This window comes from Rhincodon typus, chromosome 30, assembly GCF_021869965.1.
Source record: "Rhincodon typus isolate 14 chromosome 30, sRhiTyp1.1, whole genome shotgun sequence".
NCBI lineage: Eukaryota > Metazoa > Chordata > Chondrichthyes > Orectolobiformes > Rhincodontidae > Rhincodon > Rhincodon typus.
The window spans coordinates 20,327,335-20,345,078 of record NC_063361.1 but is presented as its reverse complement, the minus strand read 5'-3'; the positions used below and the strand labels follow the sequence as shown (position 1 = coordinate 20,345,078).

The window sequence follows — 17,744 nt, the reverse complement described above, 5'->3', positions numbered from 1 at the left end:
TCTCTTCTCAGAGTTAAAACTACTTCTATTTTCCACATAGGAGACGAAATGTAGACAGAAAATTATAGGCCATTTGGTCTTACTTCAGTTTGATAAAGTATTGGGGTCTCTAATACAGATTAATTTGGTAAGCAATAGGGAAACCCGAGTTCACTGGACTCAGTCAGGATAGTTTTATAAAAACTGGTCATGTTTCCCAAATCTGATACAATTCTTTGGAATGAACAAAGAAGTGGAATTGCAAAAGATATGGTTGCTATAGATTTCAAAGTCTTTGATATTGTGTAGCCTAAGAGTTTTGTTAGAAGGAGTACTTAAAATGAAAAGGAAAAAAGCTAAGGAGGGCGGGAGGGGACCTGCATGAGCAAGCTGACTTGCTCATCAAGTGCTGACTCATGCAATTTGTCCTCTCTCCGCACAAAATTTAAACAACATTTAAAGACAAACCATCAGAGGAAGCCTCTTTTGAATAAAATTTCATTCATGGCATACAAATACCATCGGTAAAGCAGTATTCATTATCTTCCCTAAATCCCCTCAGGGAAATGGTGGTGAGCTGCCTTCTTCAATACAAATGAGTATTTTGTTGGGACATTTCAGAGGGAAGTTAAGAGTTGATCACATTATCGTGGGTCTGAAGTCATATACAAGCTAGTCCAGGCAAAAGCGGAAAATTTCTTTCTCCAAAGGACATTAGTGAACCAGATGGGTTTTTACAACAATTCAGTAGATTTGTAGACACCATATTAGCTTTTTGTTCCAGATTTATTCAATTTTAATGTTTTAAAGTTCCTTAACTATCATGGCAAGGTTTGAATCCAAGGTAATGCAATCTCAAATCTAAAGATTTAAATTTGACAACTGACACATTTTCACTACAGTTGCATTCACTATATTTTCCAGAGATAGTAGTTACCGAATATAGCACCTTTAAGCTTGAGATTTCACAGTCATCTGCAAGAAATTTCTTACTTCTGTGATTTCACGTTTTCCTGGCTTCAAGTTAGTTTAATAATCTTTTTCTTGATGTATTTAAATATGTTCTCTCCTTTGCAGCCTCCTTCTCCCTTTTACTTTGTAGTCTCTACCTTCCCAAACCCACTTGCAGCATTTTCTTTCGCAGCCATCTCACTTGCAGCCTCCTTCACCCTGCACTGACAACCTGCTCCTTCCCACGACTCCTCCCATTTGCAATCTTCTCCTTAGAGCGTCTTTACACTCCCAATTCCTGCAGCAGCTCCCAGACCCAACTAATAACAATTCATGAATCAGGGTCCTGGCAATTCTTGAGATATGGCTACCATCAACAGTCTCCCCTTAAGGCCGGGTGGCAATCCCTGCGGCTTGGTCCTGCTGATGATAACCCTAGCGACGCACACACCACAGCCACTTACTTTCCCAGTTGCTCCTCCAATCACAGGTTTCTCAAAGCAGGAGGGGAACAAGCCTGTGTTTGATTGAGCCAAAAGAGACAGGATGTTGATGGAAGGAGGAACTCCTCATCAATCTGGACTGTCAAGTACAATGTCAATATTGCTCTAATTGGTAACAGAAAAATGGTGCTGGTCAGTCCTGAGCCCCTGATGACATGGACGCTGGGGTGATTAGCAATGTATGCACTATCCTCTCTCAGGCTTTGCCATAGACACTTTTATTCATAAGGTACGGATCATTAAACCTGAAAATTAACATAAGAGCAAGAAGGTAATGTTGGACCTTGGCTAGGCCATAGTTAAATATTCCTGCGATTTGGACACTCCGTTAGATAAGCAACAGAAAAGTAATGGCAAGTGTACAACATTGATTCTTCATTAAAGGTGATGTGATGTACCTGACAAAAATTGTATGCAACTTACAAAGTTGTCTCTTGCTGATTTCTAGAGTAAGCAAGAAATTAATAGAGATAAATAAGCTCAATACAATAAAAATAGGTTTGATTATTATTATTTTCCTAAGTGTTTAGTTAAAGTATTGAATTCTCTACCATAAACCATTTTTGAAGCAGAGAAGAAAGTGGCACAGATTCCAAAAATACCCACTTTCTACACTGGGACATACTGTTTTGTAACATCCTATGGTCGACTTACTGCGCACCCATGGTCCATATGGCATCACCTTGTGATTTTTTATACTGTGTGCACAACAGCTGGCTACAAATGGAAACCTAGAGGCAAATATTAGCTTCTCTTACAGATATGCTGAATGCATCCCTGTTGCCTTCATAATTTTATGGTTTTAACATGACCAATGGTGTGATGGTTCATCAGCATTTTGGGGAAACACTTGTATCTTGTGTTGAGTGATGCTCCCTGTAAGAACTCAGTTCCATGAGGTTATGACTCCTGATAGCTTCATCAATATCTAAAATGCTTTGGAGGTAAACAAGAGAGGGCAAAAAAGTCAGCATTAATTAATTATAAAGTGATTCTATATTCAAACAGTTTAGGTTTTGTAAGAAGCTGGCTGCAGAAGAGAAAACATCCCTCTCAAATAGAGTTTAGCTGAAATTTTCTGTGCTGGTTAGAAGAGTAATGCACTTCTCACCAGTGAGAGGGACCTTGATGTTTGTGAGGACAGCATGAAACCGGCAGATATGCTCGAACAGGTTGTTGTTAGGAAGGAGGATGTGCTAGAAATTTTGAACAACATGAGGATAGATAAGTCCCCTGGCCCAGGTGGGATTTACCCATGGTTGTTACAAGAAGCGAGGGAAGAGATTGCTGCCCCTTTGGCGATGATCTTTGCATCCTCACCGTCCACTGGAGTAGTGCCAGAAGATTCGAGGGTGGCAAACGTCATTCCATTGTTCAAGAAAGGGAATAGGGATAATCCTGGAAATTACAGACCAGTCAGTCTTACTTTTGTGGTGGGTAAATTGCTGGAGAGGATTCTGAGAGATAGTATTTATGATTATTTGGAAAAGCACAGTTTGATTAGTAGTAGTCAGCATGGCTTTGAGAGGGGCAGGTCATGCCTCACAAGCCTTATTAAATTCTTTGAGGATGTGACAAAACACATTGAAGAAGGCAGAGCAGTGGATGTGGTGTATATGGATTTTAGCAAGGCATTCGATAAGGTTCCACATGGTAGGCTCATTCAGAAAGTAAGGAGGCATGGGATTCAGGGAAATTTGGCTGTCTGGATACAAAACTGGCTGTCCACTAGAAGACAGAGGGTGGTAGTAGATGGAGCTCGGTGACCAGTGGTGTGCCACAGGGATCTGTTCTGGGACTCTGCTCTTTGTGATCTTTATAAATGACTTGGATGAGGAAGTGGAAGGGTGGGTTAGTGAGTTTGCCGATGACACGAAGATTGGTGGAGTTGTGGACAGCGTGGAGGGCTGTTGTAGGTTGCAACGGGTCTTGACAGGATGGAGAGCTGGGCAAAGAAGTGGCAGATGGAATTCAACCCAGAAAAGTGTGAAGTGCTTCATTCTGGAAGGTCGAATTTGAATGCAGAATACAGGGTTAATGGCAGGATTCTCGGAAGTGTGGAGGAACAGAGGGATCTTGGGGTCCACGTCCATAGATCCCTCAAAGTTGCGACCCTGGTTGATAGGGTTGTAAAGAAGGCGTATGGTGTGTTGGCTTTCATTGGCAGGTGAATTGAGTTTAAGAGCCATGAGATTATGCTGCAGCTCTATAAAACTCTGGTTAAACCACAATTGGAATATTGTGTTCAGTTCTGGTCACCTCATTACAGGAAAGATGTGGAAGCTTTAGAGAGGGTGCAGAGGAGATTTACCAGGATGCTGCCTGGACTGGAGGACAGATCTTATGAGGAAAGGTTGAGGAAGCTAGGGCTTTTTTCATTGCTGTGAAGAAGGATGAGAGGTGACTTGATAGAGGTTTACAAGATGATGAGAGGCATACAGTGAATCGTCAGAGACTTTTTCCCAGGGCAGAAATGACTATTACAAGGGGGCATAATTTTAAGGTGATTGGAGGAAGGTATGGGGAGATGTCAGAGGTAGGTTCTTCACACAGAGAGTGGTGGGCGTGTGGAATGCGCTGCCGGCAGTGGTAGTGCAGTCAGATACTTTAGAGACTTTTAAATGACTCTTGGATAGGCACATGGAAGATAGTAAAATGTAGGATATGCAGGGTAAATCTACCTTAGTAGGATAATAGGTCGGCACAACATCGTGGGCCAAAGGGCCTGTACTGTTCTGTGTTCTAAGATTGCCAAGTTGACAGCAAGTATATGAGGGGGAAGGGACAGTGACATGGGATTTTAGAGTTCAGATGCAAAACTCCAGGTTAAAGAGCTCTGACCAAAGGTTGAGATGTCTGGGAAGTTTGCAATCATATGAGGTTGGAGGTGGTTTGATGAAAAATTTTTTTCTGGAAGTAAAATGAAGGTCCAAAAACTAACAAAGGACCACTCAAAATAAGTGGTTAATTTTCCAAAGTCTGATCAGTATTTGAATTGAGGTGCAAGTCAAAATGGGTGTAGAAGGCAGTGTGATTTAAAGACTTCGGTTTAAATTAAAAGTGACTGAATTCATTGCGGCTTTAAAGTTGGCAATGTAGTTGACTATGTCTAGTTATTAAGATTCCTGTTTAATCTTGTTTGGGTTACATCTTTTGATTTACACCTTGAATACTGCAATTTCATTTCTTTAGCAAACACCCATTCTCCTGGATTGGAAAAAAAAGTCAATGATCTCTCCTGACAGCATTACAATTGAGGGTCTCATCTGGGATTGCAACAATGGCGAAGTAATGAAACTGACTGACTAGCAGACATCCAGTATGACATTAAAATAAAACTTGAGGCCATATCATTCTGAAATTGAAATGTGAAAATGCCTCATGTAACTTAGCATGTTTTCTAGCATATCTGAATCATTGTAATGAATGTTCTAACCAATATCATCAGAAGCATTTTACTTTTAGTGAGGATAAAATAAATATATTTCTTATTGCAAGTCAAGAGAAAGTTTAGATATTATTAGCTGACCTTAATTTATCTATTTCATATCTAACATATCAAGAGAATTGTACTTCATTTTGCTGTAGTTTGAAATTTCAAAAGAGATGTTTCTTCTTCGTCGAGTCGTGATAGGCATGGTGGCTACACTACAAACTAAGAGAAAAGGCTATGAAAGAAAATGATATATTTCAGAGGAACAAATTATTTGAAACCATGTTTGAAACGGTCTTAGTTGTCCGGTCTGTTACATTGCTTAGCCTAGCTGGAGGCTTCATGCAGCACATTCTAAGGAAATTTTGAAAACCATGCCAAAAAATCCAAATACCAGATTTATATTACTTTAACTACTTTAAAGTTTTATTCATATGTTGGCAGATATTTAAGTGCCAAAGCCTTGAGGCTTTGAAAGCCTCATGCAATAGATTCACTGTTTGCAACCCAGATGTCCTACAGATTCATCATAACTTTTCAGTTGAGAAACATTACAACTGATGTGGTTTCAAATCTAAACAATCTGTTTCATACATTTGAAGCTACATCATTAGCAATAGCCTTTATAAAACAGCTGTGACTTCATGAAAATAATGATTTAACTAAAATTAAAAAGAGTGTTCATAGCTAAGCTTTGTTTATTTTCCCTCAAAAGAAATGATCTCTGTCCCATTGTTATTTAGTTGTTTCTGATAATGCAACAGAATCTACAATGCATACTGCTTGTTAACATTGGACATTGGCTTTGGATCATGTTATGCTGGTGAGTGAAAATCGGATGTGCAGGCAACTTGAAACAAATGGTGAACGTAATCTAATCAGTTTTAGAAAACATTTTCATCTCAAACCTCATTATATTTGAATATAATTTCAGTGGATTTAATAATGATGCACATTCATTATAACAAATCCATCAAATTAAGAACAAAAATACTGTGGGATTATGCAGAATGGGAACAATTTGAATAGAAGAAAGAAATGCCAGTGAACTCATTCTACAAATGGATATACTAAATGAGTAAAAAGTGTAAAATTCAACAGGAATGTCACAAATTTTAAAAAAAGTAATTGACTGAATGTTAATACTACACAAGCTTTTAGTATGCAAAAAAAAAGCTGGATATTTGAAATGAAAACCAAGTTTGGAAATATAAATCATGTGAAAAGAGGAAAGTCAAATTAATATTTCAGATTTCAGAATACCTGTTGCTCCTGACATCATACTTAATACAGCAGATGACAACAGTGATTCTTTCTCTTTTACACAGTATGCTTAACTTATACATCCTTGCTGAGTTGAAAGACAAATAACTTTACTAACTTGAGTTCAAGAATGTGGAAGAAAAACTCTCCACCTACATCTAAATTACTTGGCAACACTGATATACTTTGAACAATTCAACACTTACACTACTATATGTTCACTCTGAGATGATGATACTGCTTTGTATTTCCAACCTGGTCTTCTAACATTCAATGCAAGTGAAGTACAACATTCGTTAGAGAACTCAATACAGACTAAATAGAACAAGTTTAAAATGGTAATTTCAATGACTTTACTGAGGGTTTTCCTTCATTCTTAGACTGACTACTCTTGACTATTGTCATTATTTCTTTATTTAAATTCATTAAAAAAAATGACTTCCCCCTACTCAGTTTAGCATTACCTTCTCTTGTATTGTGCTATGCTTTATCTCTCCAACTTTTCCATTTCTCTCTGCTCAGTTCTACTGCAAACCTGAATGTGACGTTCTAAAACAAAATGGGCACTGAATTCTCTGTTGCAACCTTCCTTAACATAACAGACCATAACAGTTAAGTTCTCTTCTTCTCCATGGCGCATTTAACGTATAGATTCCTTGCTGAACTAAACCATACGATTTTATTCACAGCTTCATTTGAAGAAAACTGCACTTCTGTACCATCTACCTACAACAAAATTATTAGAAAATCTTGTTATACTAACATTACAACAATGTTGTTTTTGTTATACTTTGAGCAAATCAGTACTTACAGTATTTTTATGCTGAAATTTAGCTAGCTCATCAATGACTTGTCACTTATGTCATTGACAAACTTAATATTCTGCTTATAAAATGTACTTATTGTGGAGAGTACACCATTAAAATAGAAATGCATCTTTAATCAGTGTCACAACAGCTTTAAAATCTGACAATTTGGCAAAGGATGAAGTGTGACATTCGGTTTCACAGTCACAGAACTGCTGATTGCTAGTATGTTACCAATTTCAGCCTGGGTAGCAAAGATGATTTAAGATAGCTCAGACTAAAGTGAAAAGACACATTTGTGTCACGTTTGATACTGTTAGCTGGTGAAAACCATTTCAACTGAACAATAAAAATCTCAATGATATAAAATAAATATATGATATAAAAGTTAACATGAATTTTAGATTATTTTAATTATGATTAAATTGATTTTCATGTTGAAAAAGGGTGTATATTTTTATTTCTAGAACAAAGTTCAGCCTTTTTTAGTTTTAGTAAAATAGCCGACTTTTTTTAAACTTGCTGTCACCAGAAATTACGAATATACAAAACCTATCCAATTTTACTTATTTGTGAAACGTAAGCATTTGCTGTTGTCAAAATATAACTAATAGACTTTTATATTTCAATGATTGGTCAAAGTAGATAGACAGGAGCCATTTTTTGGTGAAAGAACTTTAGAAGACTCAGAATCGTTCAATGCATAAAGAGACCACTTGGTCCATTATGGCTCCACTGGCTCACTGAATGAGCATAATGACATAGTGCTATTCTCCCACCCTTCCCCATAGATTCTGTATGTTATTTATATTTAATTAATCATCTAATATTCTCTTGAATGTATCGATTGAACTTGCTCCGCCATACTTTCAGGCAGAGAATTCCAGTCCTGAACTGTTAGAAAAAGGTCTTAAATCTCATTTACTTCTTTTGCAAATCACTTTGAACTTGTGTAGCTGTTCTTGATGCTGTTTTGAGTGGGAACAGTTTCTTCATTCCTACTCTGTCTGTACGTCTCATGATTTTGAAAACTTGAATCACAACTCCTCACAGCCTTCTCTCCAAGGAAAACAGTTCCAACTTCTCCAAATCATCTTCCTATCTGAAGTTTCTCATGGAACCATTCTTCTAAACCTTTTCTTTCCATTCTCTCCAACACATTCACATCCATTTTTTAAAACCTCCTGCCCAGAAATATATGTAATAATCCAGCTGTAATCTAGCTAGTGTCTTATGTTGGTTCGGCATAACCTCCTTGTTCTTGCTTTCCATGCCCCTATTATTAAGCCTATTACATTCTGTACATTTTATTAACCACTCCACAGTGGATTACTGTGGTTCAAGAAGGCAGGTCAACACCACCTTCTCAAGGACAACTAGGGACAGGCAATAAATGCTTGGCCAGCCAGCAATGCCCACATCCCACAAATGAATAAATAAAAAAAAAAAACTCTCTCCACTTGTCCGACCAACTTTAATAACTTATGCACATCTACATCTAATTCTCAATGGCCTTTTATTTAAAAATTGCTATTATGATAAAGACTTGATCATGGATTGTGAATGAAAGAAAGGGAGAAGACATACAGGGTGTATCCATTTTAGCATGTTATTTTAATCTTTTGAAGAATAGGGAATTTGAGTCTCCAGCTAAACTACAGAACTAAAAACAAAACTGAACTTGGACCCAAATTTTAAAAAAATAGCAAGTGTTGGAGAAACTCAGCAGGTCTGGCAGCACCTCTGGACAGAGAAAAAGAGTTAACATTTCAATCTAATCTGACACTGCTTTGAAATTTTCCACACAGATGCTGCCAAACCTGCTGAGATTCTCCAGCACTTACTTTTATTTCCCATCTCAAGCATCCACAATACTTTGCTTTAATGCTTAAGAAATAGAATGGCTGTGATGGCGACTGGGGGAAAGGTTGTAAGTCATTTAAATATAAAAACTGAAGGGTTAGAAGTCAAACTGCTGGCATAAAATCAAATTCTTTCCTTGGCTAGATGCATCATTTTTCAATTAAAAATAAATTCATTACCTTGTGGTGATACAAAGTTAAAATAATTTTAGAATATAAATTTATAAGGCGGAATGGTATGAGCAAAGTCATACAGGGCCTGTTGAGTATTATCAACTCCGCAGGACCCTGGAGTACATTCAAATGGCAGACAATCTGACCAAATAATTAGATTCAGTTGCATCCCTCGAGATGATGTAAATTTTTTTTGTTACCATAGTACATGGCTTTGTCAAGATTAAGCTCCTTGAATTTTTTTTTGAAAGATAAATTGTGTACCAAAGTACTTTTTAATTTGGTCATGATTGCTGCTGCCTGTTTCAACAAAGCAAAGTTGGCAGCAGTGTAATTCTGAGGTGACATTGTGAACTTAAGGCATGTCACGCACAAACTTTTTATCTTTCTAATGCTGTCGTGAATTCAATATTCCGAATATGTAAAATTGGCCAAAATGTCACAACTGCCTTTTGCTGTCTTTCACTGACAGATCACAAGGAGATCTGAGATCAGCAGAGTAACCTAATAACAGGTATGCACGATTGGTGCTCTTGGACCACATATAAATTTGATGTACAAATTTGGATCTAATCTTAATCATGAACTCTCTGCTACACAAAAAAGGTTTCCTAAAACAACTGATTTCCTAATACAGAAAATCTGATTTTCTAATTGTAACAAACTGCAAAAATGTCTAGAGACAAAGACTATACCATCCAAGTGGTACAAGATGTTCAATTTGGTCTCCTAGATTAATTTCGATTACCGAGAGATTGGAGAGGAGCTTAGCAGATGTTCACCCTCCATGGCAATTGACTTTGAGTTTTTGACTTTTTTTCTACCTCTTCCAGGGGACCACACGGTACCAAATGAGTAAGGAGTCCCCTGACAACTGACTGAGAATAGATGGACAGCAGGTCTTTATCAGTCACATTTTCCTGTGCAATTCTCAGTGCTCCAAAGTACTGCTTCCCAGGCCCTGAATGACACGGTCTATGCTGAGAAATTGGAAGAATCTTGAGAAATACTGAATGATGCCTTTCTCAATGATGAGACTGCATTTTCCAAGTAAGTCCTAAATGTCAAGACAATATTCTTGGTCGTGAGTGGTGAGACACATATTAATGAATGTTAGAGATAACACAGTGTGGAGCTGGAAGAACCACAGCAAGCCAGGCAGCATCAGAGGAGCAGGAAAGCTGACGTTTCGGATCAGGACCCTTCTTCATAAAAAAAGGGGTCCTTCTTCTGAAGAAGAAGGGTCCCGGACCGGAAACGTCAACTTTCCTGCTCCTTTGATGCTGCCTGGCCTGCTGTGTTCCTCCAGCTCCACACTGTGTTATCTCAGACTCCAGCTTCGGCAGTTCTTACGATCTATTAATGAATGTAATCGCTTGTTATCGTCCTCATTTGTACCTAATCTTGCCTCAACAATATAAAGGCACTCATTTTCCAATCCACTGGATAGAAATTAGAAATCAAGAATTCCCAACACAAAAGACTGAGCATGTAACTATGATTCCAGCTCACAACTTGATTATCTGGACTTCCCAGTATCAACATTTCAGTGGTCACATGCACTTTACATCTATGGAACTTGGTATCCTATACATGCCAGTCTCACTACACTTTCGTGGCACAACTCTGTTCCCTTAAACCAGGCTTCTGCACTTTACTGTTGTGCTTTGTAACACACTGGTATCGTTTATTGCAATGCTGCAAGGTCAACTTGTGTGCAGAGGCAGTGAACCAGCATGGGGACTAGACCAGGGAGCGTCTTGCAGCCTTGCTTGCTCTCCTTGTGCTCACTCTCACAGTGCCTACTAAGATACTTCTGGCATCTCTGCCTCGTCTTGCACTTTAGCGGTACTTTAAAGGCACAGTACTTTAATTTAGCTTTGCAGTTTAACGCAGACACAAAGCCATGTAGCTCTTCATGCTTGTCAGCAGTTTTCAGTCAAGTGGATGGACATGTAACTCTATGGCACAGTGCTATGGCAATCTCATAACTGCACCATGTGCCCGCCACCAATGTGGTTATCACACCGCACGTGTTGCAAGCAGATGCTGGTATCTCAAAGTCTATGAGTAGTCCTCAGTTAAGTTAGGGAAACAACATTTAGTTGGTGACAGCTGGCACAGTAAGTCAAGACAGCATTCATATCAATCCAAGGGTTTAGGTACAGTCAGCCAGCCACTTGGGCCAGTCAGGGTCAGGTTCCTCTCTTCATTGCGGTAAGGAGTTGAAAGTTGAGCACCCCATCACCTATCTTGGCTCTTTCTGTCTTATTCTGGGATGTCTTCTTGTACAATGTGAGAAAAGGAGGATTTGAGTGAGATTAAAGTGGATGACATAGTTGCTAGTGCAAGTGCAGGTGTGCAGAGATAGAGAGATGTCCCCACTGAGTGACTAGGAAACGTAGAGGCTATGCAAAGTTAGTGGTGATGGGGTATGGGATGGGTAAGAGCGATGGAAGGGATGTTGCATGTTATAGTGAAGGTAGAGCATGAGCCTTACTGGTGCAGTACCAAGGAAAGAGTGAGTGAGTGGTCGCAGAGATGATGGTGGCATTTACAATGGCACAGTAGAGGATGGTCACAAGGCATTACTGTGCAATCGCCTGGTCGATTGAGACTGTACTGACCCAAGTGACAACTTCAGACCAGGCTGATACGAGTTTGATGTGGCCTCCTCTGGTCCTGGGGTAAACACCAATCTGCACCAATCTGTCTACTAGGGCGTCCAGGCCCCTGTCTGCAAAGCAGCAAGCCCTCTTCCCTCATCTAGTATGTCCAGGGCAAATGTGTCAAACATACAAGGTATCTGTGGACTGTCAGCACTTGACCAGATGCACAATAGCCTTTTAAAGATTGCATCAGTGTCAAGGAGTCTATGACATCCCAGTGTTGGGAAGTACCTCCTGCTTTGGTGAGTGGGAGAATCAGACTAGAATTGGATGAGAGAGACACCAGAGGGAGGAGGTAGTTAATGAGACTACTTTGAAATGAACATGGGAGAAAACACATCAGGTTTCGTGGAGATGCACTATCTGGGAAACTCAATGAAAATGACGCAACCAAAATATTCAGTTCTATTTCACTGGTCCTATTGTAACATTGTATAGCTGCATTAAAACTTTAGGTACAATTTGATAACCCTATTTACTGAGGGTGATGCACAGTTTGCAGCCCTGATCTTATACAGCCAACCCCACACAAATTTAGGCTATCTTCTCAAATTTGTGCGTACAGTCATACAGGGTGTACAGTGAGTCAAAACACTCATCAAATTTCAGTGTCTAAAAGTTGATGTGTCAGTTAGCTCAATGATGTTTAAAAAGGTGAAAAGTAATTAGACAAACTTCCATTAGCCTCTATTTAATTCCAGATTTTCTGTAGCAATTGGAAAGTGCCTCGTGAATGAGAGCATCCAATGTGCTAAATTGCAAGTGTAACTTCACAAAGCGGTTAGTTTACTCTAGTAAGCACTATGAAAGGGCTCAATTGCAACTATTAAGATCTATGGGGATTTGAGTACTATTGTGTTTAGTGAATTTCCTAGGTATTTCTCATCATGGAGATTTCTTCTTTCTACTGTTTGTATTGCTTTGAATCAAGGAACAGTTATACGAAGTGCAGAAGGAGAAGCCAATTGAACAAGCAGGCCAAGGAGCGTGAAGGGTTTGTTAAGAATAGCAGTTGGCAATGGGTTGTTATTGGGCAAAATTCACTTACATGGATATCTTGCAGGAGTAATGCATCAGGGGGTTGCAGTTCTTGAGGCTGACTATTGTCGACCTATGCACCTTCCCACAACAGGATGTTTTACCGGCTGGCACAGATGGCTATTCTTTGCCAGTGGTTGTCAAAGTCACAAATGCTTTGAACTTTTCTTTTGCTTTAAGTTGCTTTGTCTCCTATGACAGATATTACCTATATCTCCCAATTTAAAGTACATCCTGTATCAAGCAAAACCCCAATGTCTTCTTTGCCATCTTCAGTCAATCTCTTACCGTTGCCCTCGACACCAACATTCAAACTGCAAGAAATTCTCTCATGCACTGGCCATCATAGACTGGACTGACCTAACAATCAAAGCATCAGAAGACCAACCTGCAGGTTTTGTTAACAGGAAGGAAGATTATCGAATTAATATATAGCTAGTTTGTTATCATTGCAGAAGGATTAGAAGTTTTCCCAGACAAGCAGGCAGATGCCACACCATTTTCATCCTGTAAGATTCAAAAATTCCACCCTTCTGGAAAAGGATGGCTGCTATTTTTACAGTATACACACTATGATGATATCACTCTGCAATCCCATGACATGTGAATAGTTCAGATACAAATACAAACTACCAGGAACATCATAAAATACAACTAAGCTACTGAAGCAAAGGTTCAGGCACCTGTAAAAATCCTGTGGCTCTCTACAATAATCCCACACAAAGTTTGTTAGATAATTGTTAAGGTGCTACATTTTGAACAACATGTATTACAGAGAGGATCGTGGTTGGGTGCAGCAGAGCAACAAGGGCATTCATTTGCTGACAAAACATCTGATGAAGAAGGGATGAGGGAAAGTAGAAGAAAGGTGAGCACAATATATTGCAGTCAACCAGTAAAACAATGTTTCTGGTTCACTGTTTACTTCTCCTACAGGATTTACAAAAGCACTCTGCACGAACAATCTTTGTTGCATCCTTTATCAGTCCCTTACTTCTGCATTCAGCAATATTTAATATCAATAATTTACAGACAACGCAGACTCGGAAGCAACTATGATAAAATACTGCAGATCAAGCTTCAAATATAATAAAGGATATTTGACCTAATGCAAAACACAATTTTTTTTTAAATTTATTGCTCACTTAGGTATCTGTACGTAGTGCTCTTCGTAAAGGCATGTTGCCATTGCTATACGTACAAGCAATTGTGTGGCACTTCTCAGCCCAAGCCTAGATACCGTCCAGGTCTTGTTGCAATCGGACACACACTGCTTTAGTTCCAGAGGAGTTCCGAGTGGCGCTGAACATTTGTGCAATCATCAGTGAGCATCCTCACTTCTGACCTAACGATAGAGGAAAGGTCATTGATGAAGCAGCTGAAAGTGTTAGTACCCTGAGGGACTCCTGCAGAGATGGCCCTAGAAGCGAATGATTGATTTATAACAAACACAATCATCTTCCTTTGCAACAGGTATGACTCCAATCAGCATATAATATTCTCCCTGATTCCCATTGACTCCCGTTTTGCTCCAGTTCATCAAACATTGCCTTAACGTAAAGGTCAGTCAGTCTTACCTCACTTCTGGAACTGAGTTCTTTAGATCATGTTTGAAGCAAGGCTTTATGAGGTCAGAAGCTGGTGGAACCCAATCTGGGCATGAGTGAACCAATTATTGCCAAGCAAGTGCTGCTTGATCGAACTGTACAAGGTCACCTTCCATCAATTGAGAGTAGACTGATGGGGTGATAACTGACCATGTCGAATTTGTCTTGCTTTTTGTGTACAGGACGTACCTGGGCGGTTTTCCACATTGTCAGGTAGATACTAGTATTGTAACACCAAGTTCTAGAGCACATCCCTTCAGTAATATTGCCAGAATGTTGTTAGGGCCTACAGCTCTGCAGTATCCAGTGCACCCTGCTGGAAGACAACTGAGTTCAAGCTACCACAGAAAGCAATTGAGGCCAAAATATTGCGTGATTTCAAGGAGCTGGATATAGCACTTGGGGATAAAGGGATCAAAGGATATGGAATAAAAGCAGGAGCAGGCTACCAAGTTGGATGATCAGTCATGATCATAATGAATTGACTGAGCAGGCTAGAAGGTACAAATGGCCTACACTTACTCCTATTTTCTATGTCTTTTGATATCATTGGAATGAACTGAATTAGCAGAAGACTGGCAGCTGTGATGCTGAGGACCTCTGAAAGAGGCCAAGATAAATCATCTACTGAGCATTTCGGGTTGAAGACTGTTGTGAATCCATCACCTTTCGCAATGATACTGGGTTCCCCTGTCACTGAGGTTGGGATACTTATGAAGTCTCCTTCTCCAGTGAATTATCTACAGCCATTTGCAATTGGATGTGGCAGGGTTGCAGATCATAGATCTGGGCCAATAGTTGCACAATTGCTTCACTCTTTATATCACAAGTTGCCTTATGCTGTTTGACAATCAGTAGCTCTGTCCTGTAGTTTCAGCAAGTTGACACCTCATTTTTAGGTATCCCTGGTGCATGTCCTCTACGCTGAGCAATGGTTGTTCCACTGACTTGATGGTAATAGTACAGTGATGGATATGTCCAGCTATGCGGTTTCAGAATATTTTGGAGGATGATTTTTCCAGTGCTGATGACCCATGGTACCTCATGGGTGCCCAGTTTAATTTGCTAGATCTATTTGAAGACTGTTCCGCTCTGTGCTAGTGCTACACAACGTTACGGAGGATATTCTCAATGCGGATGGGATTTTGTCTTCACAAGGACTGTACAGTGGTCACTCTTGCCAATTTTATTATGGACAGATGCACCTGTGGCAGACAGATTGGTGAGGATGACATTAATTACGTTTTTCCCACTTGTTGGTTCCCTCACCATCTGCTGCAGACCAAGCCTAGCAGCAATGACCTTTAGAACTTGACTAGCTCGATCAGTAGCGCTGCTGCTGAGCCATACTTCGAGTAGGACATTAAAATCCCCCATCCAGAGGAAAGTCTGCATCCTTGCCACCCTCAGTGCTTCTTCCAAGCAGTGTTCAGCATGGAGGAGCTCTGGTTCATCAGCTGAAAGAGTACATGGTAATCAGTGAGACTTTTCCTTGTCCACGTTTGACCTGGTATCATGAAACCCTATGGTGTCCAGAGTTAATGTTGTAGTCTCCCAGGGAAACTCCTTCTTGGTTGTATACCATCACTGTGTCGCCACCTCTACTGGGCCTGTACTGCTGTTAGGACAGGTCGTACCCAGGGATGGTGATGGTGGCATCTGGGACATTGTTTAAGGTATTATTCTGTGAGAATGACTATGACTTAGATAGCTTAGAACAACAGATGTTCACTGGAGTGCAGTAGAAACCACCTTGTAGGAGTCTAAAATGTTCTGTATAATTGGTTTATCACTGTTGCAAGCCAAGTTCAAAATAATTAAAAATTAAACGTAACAAAGATGAGTATATAATTGATCTATTTATAACTGCACATGAAAATTGGCAGAACTCAGTACATTGTACAACATTTTGAAAAAGACAAGAAAAAATTACTGCAATCTTCAAAGGGTTACCCTTAATACAAGACATCATTTTATGCAGTGCATTAGACTTCTTCCAAGTATATTCACTAATGGGAATGCAGAATACCACTTAAAAGACAGAATTAAAAGACAGCCAAAGCAAGGTGTGGCAAACCCATCTGAAAGCAACAATCATTCTCAGATGCCGCATTGGAAAAAGTTAAATGAAGTACTCTACTTTTAGTAGGCTAATTCGATCTACTGTGCTCCACAGCAAGTATACTAGTAGGCATCAATTATAATGCCAAATATGTTATCATCAACTAACAGATCCCAAAGTTACTAATCGAGGACAATAAACAGAACATGGTAGCACTACTTTACATCAAATGTATCAATCAAGCATAATGAAAACACAAGGAGCTGTGCTTAGCTGTACTTACCCCAAGTCCACCACAGGGTAGCAGTGCATACATTTTCTGTGTAATAGGCCCTACAGAAACATGCCAATAGAATACTCTTCAGACAATGGTGAAAGACTGATTTCATTTTCATTGACTGGAATGTAATTGAAAATCTTTTATAACACATAGTTAACCACTATTTGGGTATATTTAACTGTAATTTTAAAGCATTCAAATTAAAATGTTCAATAGTCATCATCCATACAACTCAATTTTGTAAGTTCATTAAATCACCTGAAAATTCTTAGCCTACTTAACATATCATATAGTAATATAATTCCTCCAAATCAGTAAACAAATGTCTTATGGAAACAGAATTCCAACATTACTCGTTAAAAACATTGACTTATAAGCATGTTGCTTCTTTGATCTCTTTGCATGTAAATTAAAATATGTGGCAGCTACCTACCTAGCAACTTCTTACTATCCAGCTTCTGTCTGTTCAGAGGGCTGGTGCCATATAACAATGTGTGGTGTTCTGAATGCACTGTTTGAATTTCATCCAAAGTTGCCTTTCTACCCCGGATTCTCTGCAAATAAGTACAGAAAATTAACCCTTTGGTGACTGTAGCAGCATTTCTTCACCAAAATGAAAACATTGCGCAAACTTAGAACTGGACAAGAATGTTTTCCTATTTCCCATTCAAATGGATTCATTAAAATGATTGCTATATTTTTGTCAACTATACAAGTTTGTACAGCAAATTTACCCTCTGGCATATGAATTGAGGATAAACTGAATTCTCCTTTATAGATTTTAATCATGATCTTTACAAGGCATTATGAGCTTACATAAAGTCCAAGATTGAAGCGACAGGAGTTCAAATCCTTTGTCATATCCCATCTTCCTTTTCTTTTCCAATTAATAGCAAAAGGATCAGTATTTTGCGACCACTGTTGAATGGTCCCGATAGCTGATCAGGACAGGGTAAATTAGTTGCTCAGTTATTTTTGTTGTCTCTGACAGTTCATTTAAAATAAGAATCAAATCATGTTTAAAGTCCAGTTTTGAGATTCTTGGCTGATATGCAGGTCCTTCACATACAATTCATGACATAACTTCATAACAGGCTCTCTTTTCAACTGTATTCAA

The 17,744-nt window shown here is 39.1% G+C and overlaps 1 protein-coding gene across 10 annotated transcripts in view; it reads right to left on the bottom strand.

Annotated features, from left to right (window-relative positions):
• The window catches only part of hdac5 (histone deacetylase 5), a 323,514-nt gene that overhangs the window by 39,440 nt on the left and 266,330 nt on the right, over positions 1 to 17,744 (bottom strand). For all 10 annotated transcript variants that reach the window (XM_048614512.1, XM_048614511.1, XM_048614514.1 and 7 more), the window contains 2 exons: positions 17,061 to 17,181; positions 16,631 to 16,680 (listed from right to left, as the gene is read on the bottom strand). In XM_048614512.1, the coding sequence (XP_048470469.1) occupies positions 16,631 to 16,680; positions 17,061 to 17,181 (171 nt within the window). The remainder of the gene's footprint in view (positions 1 to 16,630; positions 16,681 to 17,060; positions 17,182 to 17,744) is intronic.